This window comes from Cygnus olor, chromosome 6 (genome assembly GCF_009769625.2).
Source record: "Cygnus olor isolate bCygOlo1 chromosome 6, bCygOlo1.pri.v2, whole genome shotgun sequence".
Taxonomy (NCBI): domain Eukaryota; kingdom Metazoa; phylum Chordata; class Aves; order Anseriformes; family Anatidae; genus Cygnus; species Cygnus olor.
This window is the reverse complement of record NC_049174.1, coordinates 21,358,279-21,372,540: the sequence shown is the minus strand read 5'-3', so window position 1 is coordinate 21,372,540 and position 14,262 is coordinate 21,358,279. Positions and strand designations below refer to the sequence as shown.

At 33.9% G+C, this 14,262-nt stretch overlaps 1 protein-coding gene across 3 annotated transcripts in view; it reads right to left on the bottom strand.

Annotated features, from left to right (window-relative positions):
• Positions 1-14,262, bottom strand: part of LOC121072256 (sodium channel protein type 2 subunit alpha-like) — a 63,389-nt gene that overhangs the window by 39,203 nt on the left and 9,924 nt on the right. Inside the window, exons 5-13 of one of the 3 annotated variants that reach the window (XM_040561710.1) lie at positions 13,231-13,359; positions 12,625-12,716; positions 11,312-11,584; positions 10,939-11,002; positions 9,928-10,069; positions 9,583-9,789; positions 7,174-7,473; positions 2,655-3,002; positions 1,035-1,167 (exon numbers count right to left, since the gene is read on the bottom strand). In XM_040561710.1, the coding sequence (XP_040417644.1) occupies positions 1,035-1,167; positions 2,655-3,002; positions 7,174-7,473; positions 9,583-9,789; positions 9,928-10,069; positions 10,939-11,002; positions 11,312-11,584; positions 12,625-12,716; positions 13,231-13,359 (1,688 nt within the window). Of the gene's footprint in view, positions 1-1,034; positions 1,168-2,654; positions 3,003-7,173; positions 7,474-9,582; positions 9,790-9,927; positions 10,070-10,938; positions 11,003-11,311; positions 11,585-12,437; positions 12,530-12,624; positions 12,717-13,230; positions 13,360-14,262 lie in introns of those variants that run through there. The other 2 variants (XM_040561709.1, XM_040561711.1) reach the window with 2 other exon arrangements.

Below are 14,262 nucleotides of genomic sequence, written 5' to 3'. Positions count from 1 at the left end.
CCCATCTTCCTACTTTAAAATGTCATGTATTTGCAGTATGTCAATCAATTCAGAAACAGAACAATATTAGTATTGGCGGAACAGCTCTATTCCCAACTAGAAACTTTACAAACTTTTTTTTTTCATTGAAATGAACAAGTGCTCCCATGACATCAAAGGCAGAAAAGGGTATCAGTATGTAGTGAAAGTCTTCTATCTTTATAAACCATAACAAAGATAGTGTTTCCGAAAGAATATGAGGATTAGCTGGAACAATCATAGTTCTGAAAATAGAACACTAAGAAGTGGGATGGGACTGGCATTGGACAGTAGCTTCACATTGGACTCTGAATTGACATGGAATATCACATTGCTTGCACTCAGCAGCTTCTGGAATAGAAACCAGATGTGGGCAGGAGATGGCTATCAGGACAATATAGTTTACATTGACTTTTTTTTTTTTTTTTTTTTATGGCCAGAAGAATGGAAGAGCAAGCTCTATTCAGCTAGAGGAAAAGAAAATACCTTTCAAAGAGATATCCTTGCTAACTGGGAGTAGGACCAAGACTTTGTATACTGAGAATCAAGGAGGTCCCAACAGTTCACACTTGCACTAAAATAGGAAGGTATATTCAGGAAGGTACGTGTTTGTAAGAATGGCTTGTGAATAGTTTCAGAGAAAAATATAAGTCTTGTATTTCTGACTACAAGTACTTTGGGATCTATTTGTTTATCTGTGAGACAAAGTACTTAAGAACTCACTTAAAATATTTACATTTAAATTTGGGCTTAAAGTAACCTTAGGAACACTGTAAATTTTCTTAGGAATTTCTTGTCCTTTTAGAATATGAGTAGTAGGATATCTGCAACTTCCCCTATAGGAATTTATACTGGATTCATCTGCTTATCCTTTCATCTTACAAAAAGTATTTTTATAGCATATATATGAATTATAAGTGAACTCAATTTTCATTAAATAAGCAAATCAATTCCAACAGTGTATGTGTGTAGTTAACAGAAATTTAATGAACTGTTTATTTGAATGTATCAAATACCTTCCATTGTATTTGTCAGTATACTGGCTATACTCATTGCTCTTTGCCTCACAGCAGAATCTTCCAGCATTTCCATGGAAATTTGATAAGAACTCAGTCTTCTTTTTCTTATTTCTGTTTCTGTAGTGGTGCCCTGTAAATGAAATACCGAGGAATTAAACCATCCTCTTCAACAGCCAATTAAAATTATTTACTGCATAAATGTGTAGTGACAATTAAAGTCAGCTCTGCGTAGCATGTTATGCCTTTCTTACACACTGAAGATTTCTGTCCTTGTAGGAGTTTCTTATTGAGGAACTTGGTGGAAATTTTATCTGATGCTACAAATAATCAACAGTAGGACACATTACCAAACCAATGTGAAAGCAAAGACGGTTCTCATTTAAGTGACTAAGTGAACAAGACTTTTGCTAGGTATCTTTTTGCTAGTGATTATTATTATTCTTTTGTGAAAAAGTGATCAGAGTTGAAAGCTGTTTTTTTTTTTTTTTTTTTTTGCCGGTTCCAATTTAAAAGTGACAAACATGCCACTACTCTGTAGCATGTAGGTGTTCTTACAGTTGCTTTGCTTTGCTTCTGGAGTGTGGACCACAGGAATAATGTTAAAAAGTTCCTAAATCTTGGTTGTTGCTTTACCACCAATTCTGTCTATCACACAAACCACTCAGGTTTTTTTCATTATTCTGTCCCCATCCAGAAGAAAAAGAATAAAGCTTGCAGAACTCAAGGGATTTCAAGGTTATTGTAGGGTGAAGATGAAAAGCCATTTTGGAGTATTTATTAGCATTTCTTTAGTGAAGACTCTTGACTTAAATGACTAAATCTTTTAAAAGTGAATGTATTTCTGATATAGAACTATATATTCATAATCTTTAAGCTAATTTGATTAAATTTATGGTATGAAACTCTATATCAAGATAGGAGAGAAACCAAAACAAAAAGAAATGTATGACAGTCATAATGAAATCTCCACACTTATTTATAAAAGAAATATTTTTTCAGATTAAATACAGTGCTATTACAGCCAGCAAAATACCATACTGAATCCATATTAAAATATTTTGTATGAAAAAGCTTGCTTTGTTTTGAAACTTTAAAAGAACAACTTAGCTTATAGAAGTAAATTTGTCCTGAAATGTAATGTAGCTGCAAAGATACATAGTAATTGTACATTTCTCATGAAAATTAGAACAAAAGTTCCTTTGAGATACATTCAATAAGGGAAATTTCTAACTATCTTTCTAACTATCGTGGGAGTAGTAACTGCATTCTGTTGCATTTTATGGGTGTTTTCCTATACATATTTCTAAGTTATATTCTTAGTTATATATCAAATGCCTCCCTTTGATGTTGAGGCAAACTATGTACTCATTGTCAAATTTGTTTTATATTTTTTGCTCTCTATGTGCAGATCTCTTGCTGAAGGCAAGGCAAATATACTGTAGTGAGAGTCAGACATAGGAGCTTGAGGATGTTTTTCCCCTTATGTCCTGTTATTTAAAAACTATTGCAAGTTATTTCTCACAGCTGTAAGAAATGATAAGGCATGCAGAGGTGAACAGTAAGAAAAATTCTGCGCCTGAACCAAACTGTAGTAATTGCTGGTTTACTTATAATTACCTCTGGTAGAAGCTGTCCAGTAGGTGAAGTTAGTGTTGAAGGTCCTCCAACCAAGGAAACTACTCCATTGCAATCTACAGTGCTGTGCATCTTCCCATTAGCTGGAAGGGCTGGTACCATTCTGGATGACATACTAGCCTGACTAATATTACTGTTGCGCCGTTCTCCATGCCGATTTGGAACAAAGAGAGAATCTCTTCTGCTTTCATTGTCTTCAAGGGTACTGTGTTCATCATCAGCAAAGTCATTTTCTGATCCTATATCCTTTGCACGACCTCTGAAACTGAAAATGCTTGTTTTGCTGTTGCGCCTTGGTGAGAACAGGGAACCACGGATGCTTAACAAAGACTGCAAAAGATTTAAAAAGAAAACAAAACAAGACAGCATTAGAACTGAAGTTCTTGGCTTTTTGAAGAAGAGTTACAGTGCTGAAGAGGAAGAATCATCATTTTTTTTCTTCAACTCTATCAGTGTGACCATTTGGGGAAGGTGCTTATTAGGGGACCTGAAGTACAAGGGAAATTTTAGTTTAATGGAGCAGGACTGAGGAAAAGATGTGTAGGAGACATAAGCAAGATTGGCAGTTTTGAGAAAAAAAATGCAGGGTGAATTCGTGTGGACCCATGAGTGTTCTGGAGAGAATTCTATCAAGGATCTCCAGGTATTTTTCTTTTAATCCATCTTCTACTTAGGACAAAGCTGAAAAGTCATTTACTTTTCTTCCTTTCTTCATCCTTTAGACTCCTAGGGATTCCAACTGATCAGAACTTGTCTGCCCTCTTTATAACAGTCTCAATAGTGTTGGAACAACATAAGCAATCCTGTAAAACTGAAGACAGAGGCAACAGCTTGGGGAAGCTCTCGAGGTACAGTATGAACATGACTAGTAGCAGCCTTTTGCACACACTTAGTGCTATAGCAGGCTGCACATCTATCTACCTCTTGGTCATTAGTCAACTCAAAGCAAATATTCACCAGTGACAGTTACCCAAAGATATCGGTCTTACAAATGAGAAAAATAAATCAGTGGTTGTTGGTAATTCATCTTTTAATTACAGTGGGAGCTGCTTAATGGAATGTTCTTCTCCCTTGCTACATATTTTATTAACAGCATTCAAGAATAAATAAAATGAGTGCTAACTGTGGAAAAAAAAAAGAAACCTTGCACTAAGCTTTCTTGAACCCTGTCTCTGTATGAATCTTCATGTCTTGTTATGTTAAAGCTGGTTTCAGATGGTTCTGAATTTGTTCACTAGTTTTGCAGGTGAAAATGCTTATATGCGCTAGCAGTGCTTTTTGTCCCAGAATAATTAAATTGAAAGTGAAAGCTACACAAAAGTATATAAAACTCTATATTAATATTGAGAACCAAACACTCTAAATATATGCATACATCACCACATATGCGTATATATGCATACTCAGATACTTATGTGCATACACATAATGCATGTGGTGAACATATACTGTTTATTGTAAATGGCACACAGGTGTTTTCCACTATGAGATGTAGTTTTCTGCTCTTACAGCTATGGCTACCCCAATTTTTAATAATTTGTGATGAAATTTTCTGTGCTGGCTGTCAGCCTCAGGCTGTTACTTGAAGAATATCAGCCAAATGGTTTTTCTAACTCATTTCTGTAAAGTTGGCTGGGAAGGAAAGGGGAAAGGGGGAAGGGGAAAGGGGGAAGGGGGAAGGGGGAAGGGGAGAGTGGGAAGGGGGAAGGGAGAGCTGTATTGCTTATGCCTAAAGATTTTTTTTTTCCCCTTAAAAAAGCTCTAGTATTTATAGAGCATGACACTGAATTCTGACAGTGGTAAGCTAATTATTGCACAATTTGCCATTTCTTTGTACATATTTATATGTACATATAAATTTGCCATTTATTTGACCAACTTACAGTCCTTCAAAAAGTCACATGCTTGTAAAGTTCTGGCTGCTACCCTTGTTTTTCAGAGAATGTTTCCATGGCTGCTATGTTTTGTGTGTTGTCCAGTCTTTCTGATATATGTTATCATACTCTGAGCACAGCTAAATGGATAAGCCCCCTCAGGGATTTGGGAGGAGTAATGCCTGCTTTGAAAGTCCCTGATGTATTTGGACAAAAGATACAGGCCAAAATGGCTACAATTCTAACAGATGTAGAGGCAGAAAAATATATGACTTCATGCTCCTGGCAAGTAAGATCTGAAAGGAAAGCTTGGCTTTTCATGGAGGCTGTATCATTCATTGGCACACAGAATAGTGTGCCAAAGGACAAAACCCCTACAGGGGCTGCCTGGGCAGATTATCTCCCTTTAACATTTTACCATCTTGCTTCATGCTTTGACATCCTGTTTCACTTGGGAGCTAAGTGAATGGATAACCAGACAAACCAGACCTTCCTTTACTTGTTCTAGTGTCCATGATCCTTCTTCCACTTAGGTAGCAGTTCAGTTTTGTTTTATTTATATGCAGGCAATGTTTGTCCCAAAACATTTTCACAATTGTAAAAACAATCACTTAGCCAATTTTAGATTCAATTAATTATCCTCATTTAGATTATTTGCATGATGCTAGTCTCTTTGTATTTTAAAATTGTAAATTACTTTTTTTTTTAATTTAATTTTGGGTGATCACTTATTTGCTTCTTCAAGATGTCTCAAGATGAGCCATTTCCTGTCTATTATACTATTTTCTTGCTTTATTTCAAATCTAAGATATATAGAATATTTGTTTTCACTTTATTCTAATGGATTTTTATTCATTCTGCAACATGATTTCACATCTAATTTTAATATTATTGAAAGTCATTTCAAATGCCCTGCTTTCCTAAGCTTTCTTGTTAAGGTTCTATGGAAGTTGCATACTTCTTCATGACAGTTGATAGGATGAAAGTTTTCTGAGAGTTTCAGAATATAAATAAAATAGATGCAACGTTTTGTTATATGTTAATAAAACTACAGAGTGCTTATCCTGTCTACTGAATCTGTCTCAAATTCTCCTTCTCTTATTGTATGTTTCTGAACTAGGTGTTTTTTCTTCTGATCCTTTAATTCTGTATTAATCTCTCTATACATCAATAAATATATTTAAAATAAACATAATATATTCTTTAGCCTGTCCCTTCACCATAGTTATATAAAATAGCATCAGGAAATTTAGACTAAACAATGGAGAAGCCTATTTGTGAGTAGTTAAAGCACAGTACTAGCAGCTAGAAATTCCCTTCTGCTCAGACTTTGTCAGTGACTCTTTTCTTCAGTGTTGTCAAGACATTCAACATCCTAGTCTATGAGCTAAGGACTTATAAACATCTAACTCAGGGACAACCGTGCAGTCTAAAATGAGATCCTTAGTTGCAACTGTTTTGTGTCAGCCTGACTCAAAGCACTTTCCAATTAATGAAATATTTTTTGGAGAACCTTTGGCCCAAAATTAATAATACATTTTATTAGATCAGAAATATTCTTTTACAATATTACCCAAAGGAATTAAGATTGATTTAATCGCTATTTCCTTACATTTTATTGATTTCTTATCCAGAGAAACACTTGGGCATTCTTTTCCTCAAATTAAGCTTTCCTCCCCTCAGTGCACGTGAGGTATTTCTGCCACCGAATCTCGTATTTTATATCAGGCTGTACATTAACCCACCTGATAAAAACATTAAACAGGATAAGCATTGAAGATTGTCTATTGCCTGAGACCAGACATGATCGTTTTGAAGAGAGACATCTGGAATGATTTTTGTGTAAATACCATAACTGTGTGTAGACGTTGAAGCAACAGAAAAAATTCCTTTGATTTAATGGAGTAGAGCTGTGAAATGTGAACTAAATGGTTTCCAGAAACAGATTTTCCTAAACTATTTTTTTTTTTATGATTGTAATGATTCTCCTGCTTGTATAATGAGCTTACTGGGAAAAAGAACAGTACGGCTAAGTTCTAAATTCAAGCCTAAACAATACCTATATATTTTGTCTATATTGTGGAGTATTAGAGCTACTTTTCTCATTATTTTCTCATATTATCATTCTCATACCATTTAAAGAAGCTAACTAAGAACAGCAATAGAAACTGATGATAGTATACAATTTCCTATTCTGGGCATTTTGATAATGTGGTCTGCTAAAAAAAAATATATATATATATATATATATATATATATATATATATATGGTTTTGGAATGGATCCAAAACAGAAAACCTATAATTGATTAATGCAAATATATAAATGCTAATTAAAGTCTTTGATTACTCTCTAGCCTACCAAATACATCTTCAGAAATACATTTTCAGAAATGTTTTAAATTATCCTTGGTATGTTCTTTTTATTCCTTTGCTAATAGAATGGGTCAAACTACATCAAAATATAACAGTTAACACTATTAACACTGTTTTTTTCTTCACTCACCTTTAACATAACTTCCAATATGTAAAGCTGCTCCCTTGTCAGTCAAAACCAAATTAGAGTAGATGTATGTGATTTAGAAAAAAAAAAAAAAAAAAAAAAGAGAGAGAGAGAGAGCTCTGTACCTGGTGGGGAGATGTGAATCTTTTTTCATATGTCAGTTGACTTCCTTCTGTGGAGAGGCGGAAACTTTTCCTTCTGATACTGTCTTCTGACTCTGACTTGGGTAACTTGTCAATATCTCCTTTGTCCTCTGCTTCCGACATTTCTTTCTGTCTTCTTTTCTTCCTTCTGTTTCTTCTTTCTTTAGCGCTCTTTGAGCTCAACTTTGATGCTTCTGAAGAACTTTCCAAGAGTTCTCCTAATCCCCCTACACCACTGAAGTCTCTTGATGCAACTGATGCTGCTGCCACTGCTGCTGTTGCCTGTCAGGTTACAAAACATGGTATTCTCAGTAGGTCAAAACCAAACAATTTTACAGACTTTTATCAATTGTTTTTGTTATCACTCTGGCAGTACTGCTTGCTGTACACCTTTCAGTGAGAAGATACACACAAACAAAATGAACCAAAGGTAAACTACTGAGTTCCTCATCGTTTTGTAGTGTGAGCTACTTGAAACATCAAATTTAGCAGTGCAATTTCATCATTATTCCTTAAAGACTTCCTGAACAAGACACTGGTCTAAAATGAAGGCAGTTGGGAAAGTATAAGCGTGGGGCTTTTTCATGTATTTCAGAACTGCTTCCAGATCTTTTCTTTCCTGACATTATGTTCTAATTCAGCTGATTCCTTCTGAATCTTTACAGAGAAAACTAATTCCTAACATCCACCATATGGGTTGTTGTATCACAATCCAGCTAGTAGCCTGAAAGAAATTGAATCCAGACTTTCTTCACTGTCTTTGCAGTCTCCTCACTTTCCTTCTGCCTTCACTGGTAGCGGACACAAACTTCTCAAAGACTTAGGCATGTCTTTTAGCCCTATCTCCCTCTTCATGTTTCTTTCCAAAATTCCCCCTCTAACAACATTCTGTGATATATTTTGAGCATATATACAGATGTGCTCAAAAATATGTATACTCAAAAGTACATATATAATATATATATACTTTGTAATATATACTTTGTAATTATTCAGCAAAACATTTTCACGTACAAAAGGAATCTTGACTCTAATACTGCTTTTCTTATAATTGAGTTGCCATTCATATAAAAAGAAGTAATGATGCCTTGGCCTTTATCCAACCTTCCTCATAGTCTCTTTTTTTCCATTAAAGAAATAAAGACTAAAGAAAAGATCTTAATTCTTGGTCAGTTTCTTCTCTGTCTCCACACTGAATCACACAAACATTTAGATATCTCTTGATATAATTAACAGTGGCTTAGTGACTTCCAGGGATGAAAGTGTCATTAAAAATGCAATCTTTCGTGATATTTAACGTTTTCATTAAGTTGCATTTTGCAGGATTCTTCTTTTTCGTTGGTGATTTGGAAGTGATAGGGCTTGGTGATTTGGAAGTGATAGGGTTTAATGACTAAAATAGAGACATGCTAGTTATATTTCACAGATCATGCATAAAGGTTTCTTTTTAAGGAAAAAGAGTTTCACTTTCTATTAGCACTTTCTCTATAGAATCATTCTAATTTAGTGAAAGTACCAATATGCTACCATTCTACCAAAGTACCATTCTAATTTAGTGAAAGTGCCAATATGCTACCAAAACTATAGTTTCATAGAAAATTCTGATTTACTAGTATTTTATAAGCATTGTTCTGTTGAAAATGACTACATGCCAAATGAGAAGTGACAGAAAATCAGTCCAGAAATTAGACAGATGTCTGACTCCCAGAGCTGAGTTCCTGCATATATTTTACAATCAGATATGTAACTTTCACATAAAAGTATCTATTAAAGTTCATTTTTCTCATAAAACTGTAAAATATTTGTCTTCTTTTTTCAAAGAAAACAAAGATTACTTTAAAAAAAAAATCTGAAATAATACCTTTGTTACAGGTGCTGCTGTCTATTCTAAGGGTATATAAATTTCTGATTGAAATCAGTGTGCTTGAATTAGGGATATGCTTAAATAGTTTGCTGATTAGAAACCTAAGAGAACACTGACTACAATTCTCTCTGTTTTCCAAATATTGGGGAGGAACTGTTAAGTATAGCAAGCTTGGAAATTCTCGCTCAGACCAGAAGTAACATTACTAGAATTTTTTCACACAGTTCATAAGATCTGTAACATAAAAGCATCATGAACTATGACTACTTAAAGTCAAGTTTCAAGGACACCATTATCACAAATATTTTACTTTTATGGTCAACAATGGTGAACATTTCTGTACTATTAGCTGGTTTTATTTGTCATTTGTTTAATTCCTGATTTTTCATCAGCTATATCCACTTTTAAAACTGTCATGGTAAACTTTTTTTTTTGGCAATTCATTGAATAATTTGCACATGTTCTAATTCATAGAAATACATGCCTTAAGAACAAGGCTGTTCAGAAATTACAATATCCATCATTACCTGTGCTTCTTCTTGTTGCTTCTTCAGCTGTTCCAGCATTTGTTGAAATTCTGCCTCTTTCTGTTCTGCTTCTTCCATGGTTGCTTGATTCTGCTCTTCATAGGCCATGGCAACCACAGCCAGGATTAAGTTGATCAAATAGAATGAGCCCAGAAAAATCACCAGAACAAAAAATATCATGTATGTTTTCCCAGCAGCACGTAGTGTCTAGGGAATAGAAAGCATATCTCTGTATTAAACCACCTCTCATCTTTGATACTGCAACACCATAATGCTTTGGGGTTACTTGAACATTTCGGCTCATGTACAAATAAGCCTACTTTTTACATCATAAAATTTACTTACCAGCTGATACAGGTTTTCCCAGAAGTCCTGAGTCATCAGCCGAAAGAGTGACAAAAAAGCCCAGCTGAAGGTGTCAAAACTTGTGTAACCATAGTTGGGGTTTCTACCAGCTTTCACACATATATATCCCTCTGGACACTGCCTATGTGAAAACCAAATAGGAGATATTAATTCATTAACTTTTATTTTCCTCTGTGTATTTATATATATATATATATATATATATATATATATAAAGTGTTTTGGGACAATATATGTTATTTTTGCACATGAAATCCATGAATTACAATTAAGTTCATTCAGAAAAAAAATGCTCAAAGAAAAAAACAAATATGAGTGTAAACAAAAGATACCCTTTTCATCCATTCACTACCTGGAATGCCCCAAATGTTTAAATTCTTCTCAGTCACATTTTGCAAATAAAATCTTTATTCCAAATGATTAATTTCCTGGCAAAAATACTTGCTGAAATGTTGTTAGGGTTACAGACAGATTAAACAATATTATTAGCTAAATCCAATTGTACTGTTAGGGATCTCCCACACGAAAGCTGAGATTTTTTTTAATAAGCTTCATCACTACAGCCAGTCAGGTATCAGAGTTCAGTTAACAATTCTAGCCTAATAATTGGACACATATGTATGGCAGAGTTTGCCAGTGAACTTTGCAAAAAGCTAGGTTTGAAAAGAAAGATTCAACCTTTAATATTTTACATATTCTGTCTCTGCTTTCATCCTACTTTGTTCAATCAGTTCATCTCCAAAATAGACTTTACAAGGGTTCAGCTTTTATCAACATCAACATAATTTTCCAATCAAGTATGAACAAACACTGTTAATGAATATTTTGCTTAGCCAGTGATATTTTGACTTAAGTAAGAAATCATTGTTTACCAGAAAAACCCTATAAGTTTTGTAACACTGTTAATAGGAAGTTGCAACTGCTATGGATAGATTTCATGTTATTGCTTTTTCTACAAAACATAACAGAGGATTTTTGAAAGGTTCTTACCCTGCATCAGAGCTATTACCACAAAGTAGAGCATCTCTTTGTCCTTCCAAAATATAAAAATGAGCTGTGTAGAAAGCATTAGAAATATATGTGAAAAAAGCAAATGCATCTTTAAGTACTACCAAAATAAAAAATTAATTAAATAAATAAACATAATAAAATAAAAGTGGTTATTTGCTAATTACATTGTAGTTTATTTAGGAACACTTCTGGTTATTGTACTTGTTTATTGTATGTGTCTACTGTTGGTCAGTAACTGTAAATAATTCTATATAAGGCAGAAATATAAGCCATTCTTTTTTTTTTTTCCAAATTACAAATATTTATGTAGATAGCCACAAATATATTTAAAAGTTACATCAGTCGTTCTTACTTTCATCCTCAATGTAATCCTTCCAGTTAAATGTGCTCACTGTTGTATTAACAAATGTACCATTTTCATCCATTGTGCTATTAAAGTAGGAAATAACACTTATTTCAAAAGTAGAATTGTCTGGAGGCCACTGCAGGCATTTATTCCTCAAGTTGCCCATGAACAGCTGCAGCCCTATTAGTGCAAATACACTTAGACAAAACACAGTCAGGATCATAACATCCGAAAGCTTCTTCACAGACTGAATCAGGGCTCCTACAATAGTCTTTAGGCCTGCAAAGAGAAAAGATCCATAGATTTATCAAAGAGTATCTTTGCCCTTCCTATATTGTTAAGATGTCATGCAGACACTTAAAAGAAACTATTTTTATTTGTCAAAAAGTAAAGCTTCATGAACAGCCTCAGAGCTTGTGAAGATGAATGAAAGAAAAATATTTTTTTTATGAATATGCAATGTACATACATTCAAATACACTGAAAATATAATTATCAAGCAGGAAATTTATCAATCATGCTTTGCTGTTATAGATATGTTTTGATTTCTTAATTTCTCTTTCCATTTAATACTATGCCAATAATTCACTTTCCAGTTTATATTAAATATAATTCCAGAACAATATGAACTGGACAGAATTGCAAGTAAATTTCAGAAAAAAAAAATATATTTTTTTATTTGATAAATTTTCCTGCGCAATACTTATCTCCTTTTTTTTTTTTTGTAACTTTTGTTGTTGTTGTTGTTAGTTGGTTGTCTTCAAGGCAAATTTCAATTTTAAGTGGTAATAGAAAAAAAATCAAAATCAAGAAAGCCATAGCGCTAAAGCATTTTTAATGTAAAAGAGACAGTTTGTCATAATAAAACATGGAAAAAACAAAGCAAAATAATCCATAGGCCTTACATTTTTGCTTCATGCAAGAATCTGTTAAACTCAAAGGCTGATTTTGCAAAATAAAAGAAGCTAATGCTAAGAAGGCAAAGAATCATAATCCTGGCTTATGATCCATGCCTTTTTGGTTTTTTATTTTTTTGCATTATGAGCAACAAATAACAAGACTTATGCTCAAAAGAAGTGAATTCAACTTCAATGGAACAACAATCAGCCTCAGTGTTTAACCTTACTCTCACCTGGAATGACTGATATTGTTTTCAAAGCTCGGAGAACTCTGAATGTTCTCAACGCTGAGACATTGCCCAGGTCCACAAACTCTGTCACATATCTGTAATAGGGGAGTTCACACACAAACACAATGACAGCACACAAATAACAATTGGAGTTACAAGGGGCCTAACACCTTACACAGTTACTTCTTACCTGGGATTACAGAAATAGTTTTCAAAGCTCTCAATACTCTGAAAGTTCGAAGAGCTGAAACATTGCCTAGGTTTACAAATTCTGTTACATACCTGTAGAATTAAATCACAGTTATTCAGAATTGAGGCAGAGCTTATACTAATTATGAGGGTCTTCAAAACCTCTGTGGCAACATTAGCAATCATACTCCAAAATTTACCTGTCTCTTCAGTACACCTCTCTTTTATAGGTATTTAATTTCATCAGTTATGCTTAAATTTCACTGAAGTGACACTCACTGATTTATATTTGAACAGATAATTAAACTAAATAGCCTGTAATAAGATGGTGACATGAAGTTAAAGGGATGGCTTCCATTCTGATGAGCAGAAAAATGTAGGACATGAAATTAGTGTCCCTCAGCAATAATTATACTAGCAGCTGAAACTCTGTACTCAATCCTGCCATATTTTACTTTGATTTATGAGTACTAGAATGTGTGACACAGCATCTAAACTTCACATGTTGCAGAAATTAAATACTTTCAAATAAATATATTTATGATAAGAATAGTATTTGCCACTAATTTCATGCCCTAAAAGCTTAAAAAGTTCTTGAACCACTTACGCCATTAGAATGACACTGAAGTCAAGCCAGTTCCATGGGTCTCGCAGAAAAGTAAAACCTTCTAAGCAGAACCCCCTTGCAAGAATTTTTATAAGTGATTCAAAGGTATATATTCCAGTGAAAGTATACCTGAAATGCATCAGAGCAGAAAAAATGGATCTTTGCATACTTACGTTTGTAGACAGTGGCATTTTTAATGAAAGATGACTTGCATGAAACAAACAGAAGTGAAAGGAGCAACTCATTAAGCTGATTTGTCCCAACTAATTAATGAATTTAATTATTCAGTAGATGAAATTCAAAACCAAGATACATATATACTAATCATTTTCTAAAAGCTTGATTTAATCTCAGTGTTTGTGCTTGAAAATAGTGTCAGACTTTAGTATTTATAGATACATTTCAGATTTGATATTTATATGTACATTCTCCAGCGTTCATGACATTGCCTGTTTGGTTGCGTTCATAGATCAGGTGGATGTCTAAGTGTTACAAAAATGCAGATTTTTTTTTAATGTTAAAATCAGAGAGTTTTATGAAAATCAGTTCTGGATAATAACTATATTCATGCATATGGTACATGTTTATTTCATAAATAAACATTAAATATAAGAAAACATGCCCACAGTGTTATTCTTGAACATGTGGAGCATGATTACCAATATAACTGGTGTGGGAACAACCACTCATTTATAAATATAGAATAGTCAGTTATAACCAGAGTAATGCAGAGACTTCCTGAGGCCAACGTGGGTCTGTGTGGACCGACCAAACAAAGGAAATCTACCTATAATCCTACTGCTCTCCTTTCAGCCTCTCAGCAACTGTAACAGTGATAGCCACTGCTGAGCAGGCTGGGGAACAGGTGAACGCTATTACAGTTTCTATACATAACATTCAGAGCATGCATTGAAATAAATAGAAATCAGTAATGGCTAGTGGAGAACTGGCGGGAATGAAGGAAGCCACAAGCAGTTAAAACCATTTTTTTTTATTTGCCCTTTTTTTTTCTTTTTTTTTTTTTTGATCAAT